Below are 17,233 nucleotides of genomic sequence, written 5' to 3' on the forward strand. Positions count from 1 at the left end.
AGCGTTGAGAGGGTCAGGCCCAAACGCAAAGTGAGGTCCTGGTCTCATGTACTGCCCTGTCTTAACCACACAGGAAAACAGCTAAGAAATGTAACTATTTTCTGCTTAAAAGCAGCAGACTCCTTGGAGGAAAGAAAAATGCATTAAGAACCACATTTCTTTCTTTGACTGGCAATGGGTCAGATCAATATGACTGAAAGAAACACACACGCAGCTGTGATAATCTGGATAATAATAGTTGCCCAACTACTCCCTGGGAAAACTGAAATTAAAAGTCACAAGACATACCCCAAGGCAGACACAGAATAATATCTATAGTGAAAACACACATTACTCAGCCAACACTACTGATAGATAAGGGTGTGCAGACTGCAGTGCACACCCTGGTGACCACATACATGGCAATATCTGCTTCTTGTTTTAGTCAAAGAGATAGCAGCAGCCTTGCTGGTAAGAGATTTGGAAACCCTTACAGGGCATGACTACTTGTTATCTCACTTCGGTGCACGTAATACCTTTCATTGCATCATATCTGGCCTTCTAGAACTTGAGCAACACAGATCAACTTGGTCTCAGGGAAAGCATGAATCACTGTGGGGAGAACAGGGGACAAATCGGTCACCAGTTCCTGCAATGTGCACCACTGGTGGCACAGCATGTGCTCCCAGTTATGCTATGGGTCACCTTCTGGACTGAGGTCTGCATCCCTCCATCTTCCTTTGAACAAACACATGAATCGGTTTAATATCACCTAATAGCTAATAATTCAGTTTCTACTGATCTTGCAATGCTCACACACAAACCTGTGGCAGCGAAGTTACATTATGGTTTCCTCGGTTGAGAAGACGCTTCAGGAGTGGTTCCCAAGTGTGTAGAATTTCTGTTTTCTCTATAGCACTTTAGAACTTTCATCAACCAAACCCACCCAGCCTTCCAGCTTTGGAGGAGACCACAGTGGCTCTCAGAGCAGCAACCATTGCCCAAACAGTCGAAGCTGTCCTCTTGTGCACGGCTGTTCAGAGCTGCTACTCCTACTGCACCACACAGGATCATCATAGGAGTCTCCTGCTCGCATTTACTCCATCTTCAGCCGACATGCACAACACTCTGCTGAAATACTTGAAGATCTCACTCTTACACCCCTTGTAGGAACTCCCTGAACTCCAACACAAAATCAGGAAGTCCAAGTAGTTGGAGATATTTGGCTCCCTCACCCCCAGCTGCCCACCTTTTTCCTGGGAGTCAGCCCTGCAGAGCGAATCCCCCAGTATTATACAAATGGAATTAAATCTGTGGAGCAGCATCTGGCCTCCATTTACAAAGGGATTAAATGCAAACTCATGAGTAAACTCATCGAGGTATCAGATGTGATAATGGATTCTTCTCAGCCTTTGCAATCTTGACACCAAGGGTAACACAGTGTGTAGAATAAGCTGTGCAGTGTCAGACCAGAAGGTAACTAAATTCAGCGTTTTCTTGCTAACAATCATAGCAGGAGAAGTGCACAGGCAAAAGAAAAATGAAATAGGGCACACTCAGTGCAGGCCTTCTTGTAGAATACGTTAGTGCTTCTGGCAAATAGCAATGTAAAAAGCTGGTGCACAGAACTTTGCAGTAGCCCTTAAGCATAAACAATCTCTGCTAGAAATTATTTAACCAACATGATGAAGATGGTCAATAACTGACAGAATAACTAGTTTCCAGAAATAAAGAACCGGCCTGCCTACTGAGTCCTCTGAACAGGGGAGAGGATGGATTTATTTCATGCTTTCGCTTTCTTCTGTAGTTGCAGCTATCCTGTTTAGGAGGTGAATGAGTGCAACGCTGAACCCTTCTGCTGTCCAACAGAGAAGCAGCAGACTGTTGGCAACAATTATTTGACTTAATTCTGAATGTTAATTGCAGTTAAATGAAACTACACTGACTGACACCAGCTCGCAGTCCAGCCCAAGCCAGCAAGAGTGGAAACAGCGTGAAACCAGATAAGACATGGAGAGAGTGATGAATTTTTCCACTTCTACTGATGAAATCCTGATGTTCACAGAATCACAGAATAGTTGAGGTTAGAAGGGACCTTTGGAGTCATCTGGTCCAATCCAGGGCCACCTAGAGTCAGTTGCCCAGGACCATGTCCAGAAGGCTTCTGAATGTCTCCAAGGAGAGAGACTCCACCACCTCTCTGGGCAACTTGTGTCAGTCTCAGTTACCGTCACAGTAGGACAGGGTTTCCTTATGTTCAGACAGACTGGGCTGTGTTTCAGTTTCTGCCCACTGCCTCTGGTCCTGTCACTGAGCACCACTGAGAAGAGCTTTGCTTCATCTTCTTTACATTCCTCCTTCAGGTATTTGTAACAACTGATAAGATCCCCATGAGCCTTCTCTTCTCCAGGCTGAACAGTCCCAGCTCTCTCAGCCTTTCCTCACATGAGAGTTGCTCCTGTGCCTTTATTATCATCTTCATGGTCCTTTGTTGGACTCTCTTCAGTAAGCACATGCCTCTCTGGTACTGAGGAGCCCAGAACTGGACACAGCACTCCAGCTGAGGCCTCACGAGTGCAGAGTAGAGGGGAAAGATCATCTCCCTCGACCTGCTGACAATGCTTCATCTAATGCAGCCCAGAATACTATTAATCTTCTTTGCAGCAAGGGCACACTGCTGGTCCATGCTCTTCTACTAGCTTCAACGGAGCTCCGCATTTCTGGAGGGTTCTCCATCCGAGAGCTTCAAGTCCCACAAAAATGCCGAGTAAACTCTGGGACTTCACTGAGAGGGACTACGAGATCAATTGATACATTTTGAAGAGACATATGAGTAAAAAGAAATGCCCTGCATCAAACTAACTGGGAGCAGAAAGGGGTCAAGGACTGGGACTTTAATCTTCTTGCTCCTGCTTCTAGCCCACTTGTCTGTGTTTGCCAGGACACAAAATTTCAGATACTTCCTCCTGGGTTTCCCTGATGATTCATGCCACTTTCATCCCAAGCAGACAACTCAGACATTTTTTAGCCTTTAGGAAACAAGACTCAAAGAGGATCAAAACTGCTTCAAGCAAGGACTACATTTTGCTTTGTGCAAGCCTGTGTTGATGAAGCTGAACCTGAACCTGATCCACTTAAACTATGTGTGCTCTCTTGCGCATGGGGGTTTCTCTGCAGCAATCCAAAGGCAGAATGAGAAAATGTGCCTGGGCTGGGGGGGACTGGAGGCCACACCTCTGCAGACTGGAACAAGCTGGAAGAAAGCAGTTTCCCCTCTTGGAGACCTTTCTCAGCCCAGCAGAGGAGGTTAAGAATTCATAAGGGACTCATTTTCAGTAAACCTCTATGCTATGCGTGTTCACAAACACGTACATCTCATGGCAGGAGGAAATATGAGAAGCAGGACTTGTACATCAAATTCTCAATTGCTTTAAGTCAGAATCACCCGTCAGGTTAGTAATTGTGTACTGGCTTACAGCCATGGGAGGCCTTGTCCTATGCATTTTATGTCCATTCCTAGGCACCGGTATCCTTTTTGTACATGTTGTTCAGATGCAGCTACACGACTCATGTTTGTATCATTACGAGCCCTTGGTAGTGTTGCCCCATGTTCTTTTTTCCTCTCTTCATTCTATCCTAAGACACTAGCATACTGGTAAAGCCTAGAATATTTGAAGGGTTAAATCATGTCTTGTCTCATCTCTGCCTCTTGCTTTTCTCATAGCAACAGCATTCACAGGAGGGAGAAGCTTTCCATTGCCATATTGACAGAAGTCAGCACTTCAGATCCCTGTGACTGCCTCAGAAATAAAGATCTTGTCATATTCACTTTAATCTCCAGCAAGTGCCAAGTTATGTCACTGTCAGTGTGAGAAGCTGCACTGCTTCTCTCTTCCTTTCATTGGTAGCACTGAGACACAGACAAAAGATAAGGAAGACAAAACACTCAGACAAGGTTTCTGTTTAGCTGATGAGAGGTTTTTCAAATGGCTTGTCTGCAGAAAGACAGCAATGGGATTTTTCTTTCCAGAAAGGATCAAACACTAAGGACAGGCTAGTCTTCCCCTGACCCACAGAAACCAAATGTATTATTTTTCTCTAAATTGTTATTAAATATTTTATATGAGATTGCAAAAGACAAAGCAGAACATGAAGACTGAAGATAAGGAAAAGACATGAAATGATTACAAGTGAGGAAGTTACTTTGAGGCTTTAAATACAGTGTTTAGAATCCTGCAGAAGCTGAACAGCCAGTTTGCTAACAAAGATCAACCAAAAATAATAGTATGCATTTCTGCCTTTCATAGTTTTAGGGCTAGAGGTTGTCTGATTTCAGGCTAAGTGACTCCCCTGGGCACAGACGAGAGCTGCAATCTTAGTCAAATGAACTCATGTGACTTTGAAACAACCCAGCAAATGAATCCCTGCAGAAGTGACTCTGAAGCGCTGTTTATGGAATAAATTTGAGCTGGAGTTAGTTCATCTGCATTTACAAATGCTTCGGCACTGCAACATTACAGTCATGGGCAAACACACACATGCACAGAAAGGTGTGTGTAGCCCCATGCAGAGATCACCCCGTGTGTTACCAAATAATTAGATGTGATGTTTAATGACCAAGAGAATAAACCTGCTCAGTTCTTTTTAGGCTCCCTCCCGAAGTTCTTGCTGATCTATATGCATTGAACTCATCTAACCTTGCTGGGGAACTGATGACTTTTAGCTGTGCTCATTCGAGTCTTTTACCTAGTCTTGGCTCTGACTGTTTTCCCATTTAACATTTATTACAAAAAAATCCACCTTGCATTTATTTTCAGGCGGTACTCAAACAGAAAAAAGGATGGCAGAGCCCTCCCTCAGTGCATCCAGGCTCTTTAGAAGAGGCATCCAAGAAATGCTTTTGAAGAGCTGCCAACATTAACTTGACTGCTGTTACCTACTTCTGAGGATTTCTGATACTGCCTTTCACAGCCACACTCCCCTTTTAAATCATTAATGAACATTCATCCCTCAGCATTCTCCATGCTGCTTCATCCTTTGCAGGTGACTATATCTATGAATTTTCTTCTTTTCTGAAATACACTTGAATAGACTGAGCAGACGCGTCAGCTGCGCCTTCTGGATTTTTTAAAATTGTTGCTATTTTTGGTAGTGACACCATATTCATCACCAACAACTCATCCCTGTGAGCCAGAAAGCAGCAGATCTCCTCCAGGTGAGCAACCCACTGGGGCTACTGGGAACCGAGCAGTGCATTCCTGAGAGAGCATTTTGTGGCTATTCTCTTACACAAGGAGACTGAGCTTTCAGAAGTCCCAGAACACAAAAGTTTTGGAAACCAGGTGCCCAGCAGCCTGGGCCTGAAGGAGCCCTCCTGGCTTGCAGTGAAAGCTTTGCTGAAAGTAACACATTTCTACAGAACGATTTAATTTCAATTAAAAAGTCTTCGTCAATTCAAAATGCTTCAGAAGTAATTGACTGGACTGAGAATATAAATCTTCTCTCAGCAACCCAACGTGTAGAGGATACAAGGAAACAAGGAAATACAAGCATACAAAATCTGATTTTGCAGCCAGAGAGCACTGAGCAGTGTACTCCCCAAATGCAAACAAGTAGAGGGATTAGGTATGTGATCGCAGGAGTGGCTGTAAAGGGCTGACCCTCCCTCTTTCGACCCCATCAATTGCCAGGGACATGCACACTGGCAAGTCCACGCCCTTGCAAAATTCAGGAGCATTCAGTAATTCTTGCAACAGCCATGGTAGATCTACATGTAATGGAAACTTGTGTGGTTGAAACCAACAGACACTGTGACCTACCTCTTGTCGATATGACTCTACTACTTAAAAAATCCCTTTCCCCTCCCCACCCCCCCTCAAGGCTGGCTGGTGCTTTAATTCAACTCGCATAATATCACACAGCCACCTCCACAGAATGAGCCTTCTCCTTGGTTCAGTTTTAAATGTTAACAACACAGCTTCATATCAAACAATATTTTAGAGCTTTTCAGGCAAAACTACTGCCCAATTCTTCTCTACTATACATGGACTTTAGCAGAGCTGCATTAGCTTCGTACTGCCCGAACTTCTGTCCTCATGTGAATCAGACATTTTAAGAAACAACAGAAATACCCCACTGCTGCTTCCAAGGTTTTGTTCTCTTCAACTGAATAAGGAAACCACAAGAACAGCTCATGAGTGATACAAGAAGAATGACCTATGCATGTTTTTCTTGGAGGCCAACAGGCAATCTACAACAAGAGGACAAGAAGGACCACATTGCCCTTAGTCTCTAGAGGACATCTAGACCAGTAAGGCAAATGAAGTATTATCTTCCATAAAATTACTTCTAGTATGTTTGTCACCTTGTTTCCTTCTGTCCCCTATGTGTCTGTCCAGATACATCCACGATCTTTTGCATCAGGCCACAAAATCTTTAGTACAGAGGCGATATTTTCAATGTGTTTATACAGTGCCCAGTACATGAAGGCTCTACCCACACAACCCTGTTTTCCTGAAAATAAGACCTACCCCGAAAATAAGCCCTAGCATGATTTTTCAGGATGCTCGAAATTTAAGGCCTACTCCAAAATCAAGCCCTAGTTACAGTTCATAAACTAATTTTAAACAGTGCCCAGGCAGGTACACATGTAAAAAGTAAGTATCTTTTGGAGCAAAAATTAATAGAAGATCCTGTCTTATTTTCAGGGAAACAGAGTAGCAAGAAAGGAGGCTTGCAGATACATGGTGGACGGGTAATAGAAGCAGCTGACAGTTCTTTGCTGCTCAAGGAGAGGATATTTAATTAGTTTTATGCAAGAGCCACTCTGAGTACAACAGCTATATTTTGCAAAATACCTTCCTGACAGATTTCAGCCAGGCTAAAAATTGGCTTTTCCTCTTGTCAGCATCTGCTTGGATTGCAGCATGCTTGCTTTTTGCTTTGCATTTGCATCAGAGAGCACCAAAGCACAATCCCCTGCCTAATAACTTCAAACCAGAGGCCTCTGGATCCGTTTTGAAGAGCACCTGAGTCAGCAGCAGTCCCCTCCCCTCCCTGAACCCCGGGCTTGCCCCACCACAGCTCCCACCCTCTTTCTGATGGGTGGTTGCTTCTCAGCAAAACCTCATGGCCATGGCCAGCCGGTTTGCTCGTAGCAAAACCATAAGGTACCAGGGATGCTCGGTGCACCTGCCCACACACCTGACTCACAGGCATGACCTGTCATATCGTTGTCACCTTGCACTGCAGAAGTTTTACTGCAACCACCCGGTAGCTTGCTGGAAAGAGGACAAGGCTCCCAACAGATAATGGTTTAAATCAAAAAAACATAACCTGAATCCTGCTCTGTCACATGATTAACTGTTTACCTTTTGATTGCTTGTAATAATCAGCTAGTGGCAAGTCAATGAATTTCACAGCACATGTTGCATACTGCTGTGCCACATAGTTGTTTCTTCTGCAGCTGCAGCAGAGCTAAGGGTAAGGCTGTGAAATTACTAATAGAAAACAATTAACCCTGTCCACTCCCCATGAGAGAAAGGGTGCCTCTGAGAGACTCTTTTAGTGACTCCCCTGTCTTTTGCAGATTGCAACACACAGCCTTTTTATTTTTGGAGGAAATATACCACAAAGCAGTTACCGTCTGCACAAGCCTCTGCCACCAGCCTGGCACACGCTGTCCCCGTGGGCTAGTGGTTCTGGCAGCAGCAACCACAGACCAGGAGAAAAAAGGCTTGGGGATGGGACTTGGGTGGCATTGCAGAGCAGGAGCTTCTACACATTTCACAATTTGTTCCCTTCTCAGTGCACCTTCTGGGGAGAAGGCAGAGGCTAGGACACTTTATATAATCTGTTTCAACCAGCCTGTTGGATTAAATAGAACTATCTCTTCCCATAATAATAAAATTCTACAGCATAGACAACAACACAAGCAAACACCAAAAAAAACCCTTGGAGAAATCACTCCAGTTGGAAAGCAAACAGCTGCCAGAGTTGCTTCCAAACAATTAATACGGGAAACGATTCCTTCTGGTCATCTCTAATTATAGGGGACTCTTCAACAAAGTTGCCATTCACACTGGTGTGGGCGAACCGCTCCATGGCTGCAGCTGAGGGGCACCTCCTTTTCAGAGCAAGGACCACTGGCTGTGCCCCTATCTGTCCCCAGACAAAAGGGCAGCAGCCTGCCTTCCAGGGAGCACAACCAGCTCCAGCTTCCGCCGCCTATGGGGCAAACGGAGCTTCACAGCATCTACATTTCCACCAGCTGCTGTCCTGGTCCCTGTAACTCGCTCAGGTCATTGCTGCCTCCACGAGGACTTAGCAGTTTGGACATGACATAAGGAAAGGTAAAAGGTGATGAAGCAGCCAGCAAGATGATGGGAAAGGAACCTGTGCCACCAGCAAGCAGGGACGTCTCAAGGAGCAGGAGGAGAAGGGGCACACTGGCTGACTCTGAAACCTCCTGGTGGGAAGCTTAGCCTGCCAGCCCTGTGCTCAGCTGGAGATCTTTAGGCGTGGTGAAGGCAGGAGCACTGCAGTACCTGCACACAGAACTATCCAACCTGCTCTGCACCCAGCTGCAGCTCTGGACAGATCTCACAGAATCACAGAATGGTTGGCGTTGGAAGGGACCTCTGGGGATCAACTAGTCCAATCCACCTGCCACCCAGAGATTGCACAGGAATGTGTCCAGGTGGGTTTTGAATACTTCCAGAGAAGGAGACACCACAACCTCTCTGGGCAGCCTGTTCCAGTGCTCTGGCACCCTCAGAGTAAAGAAGTTTCTCCTCATAATCAGATCTGAATGGAAACCACCATTTACTCATCTACAAAAAACAGGAGGAGGCCCATGTATGCAACACTATGAAACAACCCTGCACAGTCTTTCTGTTGGAAATCACTTCTGCCCTTCTTCTTGTGAATAGGGCTGGGTAGATCCCAGCAGGACAGAACAGGAGGTGCTGCACCAGCGACCCTGACCACAGCATCGGCTGACCTTGTACCTGCATGGACACAACCCAGTCCTGGAGAACAAATGTTCCTCCCCGTTTGTGAGAAAACCGACAGATACCACCGATGGTGCTGGTGGCACTGGGGACAGTTCCCACATCTATGGTCAGCCATAGGAGCTGAGAAGTGACTGCTACCTCTTGGGAAATACCCTGTAGAGCCCTGGGCAATTCAACAGCTGTGACTCCCTGGTGGCTTTGTCTACCTGGGGACGCTCAAGAAAATTAAATAATATTCACTAAATTGCTAACAGAAAGCCATTCAGATAAATTGTTCTTAGGCCTCTGATGTAGAATTGAAGTGTCATTAATTTAACTCACCTCCCTTCCTAGCCCTTTAATTCTCAGAGTGAGCATCCATACAGAGTTTTAATGAGGTTTAATTAATCTTCTTTAAAAGGTAGCTTAGATTAACTTTCTTATGTTCCCCCTGTAGACAACCCATGAATTATAGTATTAAAGCACCCTGCCTCAAAGGATTCTTGCACCATGGGAACATTTCTTGCTCAGAGTTTTTCAACAGTCAAAATTTCTATGGTATCTTTTATGTTAGTTTTAATCTACTGGCCCAAATAGGTCCATAAAATATTTTTGTATGAACTAATGCAATTAGTTAAAACTTTTTCCCTCTAACTCAATAAAATTATAGGGTCTGCAGGGACATTCTAATTCAAGTTAAGAATTAATTTCTTAATCTAACTCTATTTTGTTATGGATTAAGGATTTACCTACCAATGAACTTGTACTGGTTTTAACAGGCCAGTTTCATTAATGGAGGCCAACTCAAGGAGACAGACATATTCTAGTAAGGAGAACCTGGTTTAGTCAAGGTTAAACATGTACCTAACTGACTTGAGCAGAAACAACTCACTCTTAGGTTGCACAAGTAAATTATTGTGGGCTAAGGCAGCCTCAGGTGCTGCAGGCAGCAGCTGCACCGTAACTCCTTGCACGTCCACTCCAGCCCCAAGGCAAGTGTTGGGTAATTTGAAGGAGGACAAGTCAGTACCTCTCACCCACCACAGCACAAGACAGCAAATGGGCAGTACCTGCAGACGAGGTGACAGATGGTAACAGCATAATTCAGGGCAGCCCAGAATACTGTTGCTGTGTTCAACCAACTCTGTCTGAAGCCACACCTTTGGTTAACTAACTGGCATCTTTCACAGAAGCGGCATTTTCCTTAATGCAAGGTACTCTTAAAACACACTATGACCGTACGCAGGGAGTTTGAGCAATGCAAACTGCCTTCTAAAACAATTGTGTTTAATTGGTGTGGACAAGGTTGTAGTCACGTTCCCTTGAACACAGTCTTTCTGCTAAGAGGATGGACAAGATGCCCATTTGAATTACTCCATCATGACGTTCATGAGAGAGGTTCATACATAACAAAGAAAAACAACTACATCATTTTACATTGCTTTCCTGCTTTTCAGCTGCTTAAGGTTATAGAAGTGACAACATGTAGTGTTGTCAAGTATGTTGAGAACTAGTTTTGAAGAGTAATCACTATCAATCCAAAATCTGTTCTTTTCATATGGCAATGGATTTTCACTGGCCTTAGTTACCAAGAGGGTTCACATGAGTGCAGATCTCACAAGGCCTGTGGTGCAGAAATGCTGGCTGCCTTGGAGTTACTATTGAAAAAGCTCCCTGTCAGTCAGGCTTTCGGAAGGGGTAACAGCAACCACGCTCGCTCTCCTTATCTCTGCTCCTAGAGAAAACACACTTGTGGTGAACTGTGAAATAAGTGCCAGGTAGAAACAGAGCTAAAAACATTATAGCGGGAAAACATCTCTGATGCGGTTTCCCTCTTTAAGCCTGCAGCTTGTAAATGGAAAATGTATAGCTACTGATTGTCACTGACTGATGTCCTTACCGCTTACACCAAGGCCCCCAGCAATGGCAGGGCAATTGCTCTTGACTGGCATGCAAGCAAGCGAAGGTGGTACTTCAGTTAGCACAAATAGTGTACTTAGCACTCCCACCTGGTACCATTGGGCTGACCAAAGTGTCGGCACCGCTGTAAAGTAAATTTAGACCTTTCTAGTTCCCCTGTGTTGCACTCAGGCTACTGCTGCTGCCATTTTTTTTGAACTTTCCGGACAGTTCCCAGCTTCTTGTCTCATTAACACAGCACATGCCACTCTGCTTGAGGTAATACTCCAAGATGTAGATGAAATAATTATAGCGTTTTTGGTGCTTCCATGAAGAACTGATTCCCAGCACCAGAATACTAGAACAATAATTAAAACTATATAAAGAAATTCAAAATCAAATATGCCAAGTACTCCTCACTAGCAAAAAGGTCAAGATTTTCTTTCCACAGGATCTTTTTCCTACAGCAAACGAATGCTATGCCGTCTTAAAAATCATGGGAATACAAATTCATTCCAGGATAACAAACCTGTGTCAATTTAATTACTGCAAACTGCATCTGCTGATAGAGACAATAAATAAGACAGAATAAGATAAGAGGATATTGCTTAGAAATGAAGCGTTGTTTCTACAGAATACTCACAGGTGTAAATATGAAGGGCCAGATTATCAGTTTCCCTATGTCAATACAAAGCAATCGAGAACTCTTCCCTTTGTGTCAGGCAATGTCCCAGCTGTAAGATTTCTTACCTGACTCCTTACATGCCTATGGGGCAGATACAGACAAGCCACTCTTTCACCAGGAAAGAAGAACACATTTATGCACAAGACAGGAGACACATAGGTTTTTGATATGGTGATTTACATTTAAATATGGTCTACAATACATTTACTTATGGGTTTCTGATTTTTGTGGAAGAATTGACCCGAGTTGACACACACTGCAGAGTTAAAGCACATTTGTCATTCCTCAGGCAGGACCCTGCAGTTTTCAGGTAGCAAAGGGTATCTTGTTTTTAACCACTACACTGTCTTTGGTTTGCTGTGTGGCTACTGAGATGGAAAAAACAGCACTTTTTGCACTTGCTTTCAGCTCTTGCAAGGTGCTTTTCCACCCTGTTAAAATGCAAGGAGGTGAATCTATGTTTAGGAACCTTCCAGAGATAACAAATGGGTCCCACCAGGCAGTTTTATGTATTTGTCTTCCTTTACAGAGAAAGACAACATGCAAGGTAGTTCAAATGAAGCTCAGATAAACCAAAAAGGAAACCACAGGTTTTATTTTTCTCTTCAGAGCTTCACTAAACATGTGAGGCCTCATCTCTCAGCATGAGAGATACTGTAGTGTGCTTTTCTAGGGTTTTTAAATACCTTGGGTCACCTGGAGATTCTGTGCACTCAATCATGATGTTATCCAAAAGATACAGATAAAAACTCTTTAATTCTTCTTTTCTGACTTTCTCAGACTTCAGTAGGGATACCTGGATATATGATGTTCCAGCTTCAGTCTTTGACAAAATGTTTTGGCAAATAAGTCTGATTGTTTATCCTCTGGTGGTAGCCTTACTTTCTTTGGTCCACAGAGCATAAGGGAGAAAATTATTTTCTAATGTCTCCTTCTCTTTATCCCTCTCCCTCCAGCTTCCTAATTCCACCCAAAGAGAAAGGTCATTGAGGCAAGACTGACAGCTCAGTGTAGTTACCTGAGCTCCTGCACGCCTCTCTGTGCTGAAAAGCAGTTTTAATTCTTCTTTTACTTCCCTCAATCATGACTCTGCTCTTCAAGGACCTAAAAGTTAAACAGGAGCAGCCTGGAGGCACTTCAAGTCATGTTGCCAATAAGTGACCACAAAGGATTAACGTTCAAGTTTGTGCTTTGTAACCAGGTCGGTCTATGCTGGCAACAGAAAGTTAGACTGGTATAAGGCGCTTCTTCCATGCCATGGTAAAACTCCCACTGACTTCAACAACATGAGAACATCACTCCTTCCTCAGGTTCTGGGGGAACCCTTCTTCCCCAATAGATTAACTGTCTTGTAATCAGTACAGCTTACAGCACTAGAGAGATGCAGAAATGGCTGTACTGGATTGGAGCACCCAAGCCTAATAACTAACCTGAGGAATACTTTCTGGTCCTTTAAATGGGGAGTATCTTACAATAAAGCTTCAGATGTACAATCTGCTATTAAAATACTTGTAACAGCTTCATCCCAGAAACTGAGGTGCTTCTTTCCTTCAAAGACAGACTGCAGAGAGAAGTTATGAGATTCTCCTTCCCCCTCACCCCTTTTTTTAGAAAAAAATCTTTGATGTCTTAGATGCAAAGAAAGAGAGTTATCTGGCTCTCTTGGTAAATTGTGAGGTATGTGTCAAGTTGGTGATCCCTTCTGTCCCTATCCATACCCTCTGTCATGTCACTGTATGCCAGAGGACTGGTGTGGGGCCTGTATCCCATGCTAGAATACTAAATGCATGGCTGGTAGGCATACTTCCAGCAAATAGTTTACTGTAGACAGGATGAAAGATTTGATGCAAAGAAGGAAAATCAATCACACAAACAATGAAGCAAGAGGCTCAACTTCGCTTCAGGCCCATTTATTCAGGAGGTCTTTGGTAGGGACTATTTTATTCTCCACGCCAGCATGCAGCTAGCTGAGCAAGCAAGGAATGCATGCAACTTGCAATAGGTCAGTAACTTCCCAGAGGTCAAGGAAATTGCTCACATGCTGAAGCCAACCCACGCTCACATAAAACATGTGCTTACTAAGCTTTGCTGAATCAGCATCTACCTTCTGAATAAGGTCCAAGGATTGCTGTAGCTTACATTTCCTCTTAAAAAAGCTTCCCTTCCTTTCCCTTCCATAAAGAAAGTTTCTTCTCCTACAAACTGTCAGAGCTCTTCCCCTACACCCTAACAAGCTGTTACATGAGCAATACCAGATACACCCTGCATTAGTTACCAAATCTCTGCTGCTTTAATCCAGTCTAACAGGACAGACTGCTGTGTGTCAGCATGGGCCTTTGTCAAGCTGTGACCTTCAGCTGACATTACAGCTGCTGTCTTGAAGAACATGACCAACTCCTTAATCATGTAACACAGCTGCACAAGGCTGCCCAGGACAGAAAAGGGGAAATTTAGCACCGGGTTCAACACTTAGTCCAGGGTCCATATCACCAGACTCATCCTCCAGCAGTGGGAACTTGCTGCAGTGTCACTTTTGTTATGGAGGAGACATCCAAGATAGACAGCAATAGGAATTAGACAATGTCCATACCAAGACATCATCTCTCAGTCTGGGATAATCCATGCACATAAGACCACCATGTGCTCTTTGGACAGCTGAATTATTCTCTCTGTTTCAGCACTATTCACGTGCTGAGTTAATCTAAGTCAAGGAAATTCCATTATAATGCCATGAATGTATAAAATTTGCTTTTCTTTGACGTGACATTTGAGTTTGGGAAAAAGCCTTTGCTCTGAAATCCAATTATTGACTAACACTGCTAAATATGTAAATAGCTCATTCCCATATCCTCTTCTGACCTTTTCCTATAATTTCCATTAGATTTTAAATGACAAGTTTGGCAGAGCTATTGCCAAGAAAGGACTTTCACCATCCCCACCACACAACCGTAGTTAACATATGCAGAACTAAATGCACAGGGGCAAACTGCCTCTCGGTTCCTTATTGATTTCCACCAACAGCTTTGCAATGAGAATGGATTTGGCCTTTTACCCTAAACAGGCATCCACTTTGTTAACACCTCTAGTTGTTGAATAAAGCAGATTTGCAAAGAAACTGTTTCTTGTAGCACTGATCTTGGCAAATATCTCCACATCACCTCCTATGAACTTTCTAAATCAGGATGTTACTCGGTTCCCAGCTCACCACTGAATTCATCCGAAAGCCGGATCCTGCCCAGAGCCAACACAGACTCTGTAAAGAAGAAACCACAAAAAAGCTAGCAGGTCTGTTAGTAACAACGCTTCTGAAGCCTGGTTTACAGTGGGCAGTTTACCTTGTGTCTAAGAAGGGATGAGGCCTGATAGACAACCTTCCTGTGATTAAAGTTTTTGCAATGGTACTCTCTCATGTGGAGTCTCTGGTGTCTATTAACACAGCTTGGCTTCACAGTTCAATTACATGAATTCTTTGATGTCTCATTATGCAGTTAAGCCCATGCTCCAGTTTTTCCCTGAGGCTCCTCTCTCTCCTCTCTCCAGACACTTATTTCCATGAAACTCCTAGGAAATCTTAATATCTCGGATACTGCTGTCATTGTGCCACAATCAGCCAGCAGTTTCAAGAAGCATTTGGCAAGATAGAGGCTAGAGAGAAGGGAGACAAGAGGCAAGCAAGCAGTCCTATTGGATAAGTATCTTTTTCTGAGAAAACTAGGTTAAATACACCATTATATTATATGTTCCAACAAATGTGCACTGTGATAGCAGTGGTGAACACCACTTCTTGACCCAGCAGAGAGAATCTTACTCCTTTCCTCCATTTTTTGTCACAGGCCTTTAGATTATACTGCTTTTTAAAACAATTGCAGACACAGAACTAATTCATATTGTGATGAAGAGCAAAGAAATGTTTGAAGTGTAGGAGAAACTATATCCTTCCTATTTATTTATTAAAAAAATCACCAGCCAGGAAAATCTCAACTTCTTCATTCCCCAAGAATCCACTCCTGGCTCTCTCCTTCACTTCTGCCTCATACCCCTTCTCCTCAACACAAGCTCATGTTTTTCTTCAATCAAGAAAAAAAAAATCTTAAACTTGCATTTTTCCTGGAATTCCTCTTTTTGTTTCTCCTCACTACCACTAAAAAGAAACAACAAAAAAGCCCTAAGGCAAATACCAGTATCTGGTCTTAATGTTTTTGTATCAACAACTTTCACAGTACTTGGTTCTAGTGACCAAATGTGACCATGATTCAACCATAAATTCACTTTGTTGCCAACTCCAGATGTGAAGCTTCATATACAGAACTGCTAATGCACAAGCACGTAGTATTTAATGGAAGTTTTGTTATTACCACATACACTGGCGTGCTTGCAACATTTCGTATTTCAAGGCCCACAGTTTCAAAATGAGTCTGTGCTCTCAGACCCTTTGGATCCTAAGTTATACAGTCTGAACCTCTCCAGTCTCTACTTTTACATATTAGGACCACACTTAATTGCACAGAAGCTCTGACGTTCTGGGTTAAGAAGTTCTTAAATGAATAAGCAAAATCAGAGACTGCTTAAGAATAGTTCAGCAGTACCATACAGGAAGACAGATAAAGAAAACAGCCTGAGAAAGTAACCAATTTACCTGGAGTATTAACAGCATCTGAATAATAGAAGGTGGAACTCTGGCTCTGGAACGTGATAATGCATCTTCCAATTTAATGTTAAGGGTAATTATATTCCTGAAGTGCAGAAGAGCCAGCTGCCGAACCGAGGGCTCCTTCCCCTTCGAAACAGAAACAAAGCAGTGTGAAAATTAGTTTCAAAAGCCTCAGTCAGAATTCCTTTCTCCACTTCTAAGGGATTACAAGAATGGTAAACCTAAATGAAAAGCAAAGGAAACATAACAAAGGACACAGAACAGCCTACGAGTCTGCAGAGTGAATTTGACTCGGCAGTAATGAATGCTGCACACAGTGACAGTCTAACCCCGTATGAAGATGATGAGGGGTTGGGGTGAGGTGTGGGGGATCATGATCATACCTGAGCACAGGTTATATATGAATATTTTATATTTTAACAGTAATGAGATGTATCATGTTGTTTGTCTTTTTTAAAAAACAAACAAACAAACAAATGCAGGGCTGAAAAAGGCTTAAATTTCCATTATTTCTCAAGATTTTGAGTACTGGCTGGGTATGATCTTCCCATTATGGCAGGAATCCTGAGACCCACTCCACATGTGGATTCTCCTTTTCTCTACAATTTGGAAGACTTCACTATAAGGCAGGAGCAGAGCTCACGTTTCATATTGCACTTTCAAAGACATCTTATTGCAGTATCAAGAATACCTTCTCACCGAAAAAAATCTCATCTGAAGAATACAATGCTAGCTCTTCCTGCAGAGATTACCACCACTTGCCTTATGAGGAGTTGAAAAACTGTTGCTGTTTCTGGCATCAAGGTTTTTCCCTTGGGTATTCATGGCTGTACATATATATTCTTGCCTGTAGTTATGAGTGCTGCCAGTCAAATATTAATGCTTCTGGAAGGTCTGGTATTCAGCTGGTATTGACTTATCTTAGTTTGGAATAAAGAACACTGACCCAACCCCACCTCACCCATTCCTTTTCACTTTGTTAATTATTTATACTGAAGTATAGAAGGCCCCAAATCCGTTTCAGTT

The 17,233-nt window shown here is 43.2% G+C and overlaps 1 protein-coding gene across 2 annotated transcripts in view; it reads right to left on the bottom strand.

Moving 5' to 3' along the window:
• PRR5 (proline rich 5) overlaps window positions 1-17,233 on the bottom strand; it is a 54,934-nt gene that overhangs the window by 13,823 nt on the left and 23,878 nt on the right. For both annotated transcript variants that reach the window (XM_082076049.1, XM_082076048.1), the window contains one exon: window positions 16,193-16,333. In XM_082076049.1, coding sequence (XP_081932175.1) covers window positions 16,193-16,333 — 141 coding nt within the window. The remainder of the gene's footprint in view (window positions 1-16,192; window positions 16,334-17,233) is intronic.

Source organism: Streptopelia decaocto, assembly GCF_964273445.1.
Source record: "Streptopelia decaocto genome assembly, chromosome: 1".
Classification (NCBI taxonomy): Eukaryota; Metazoa; Chordata; class Aves; order Columbiformes; family Columbidae; genus Streptopelia; species Streptopelia decaocto.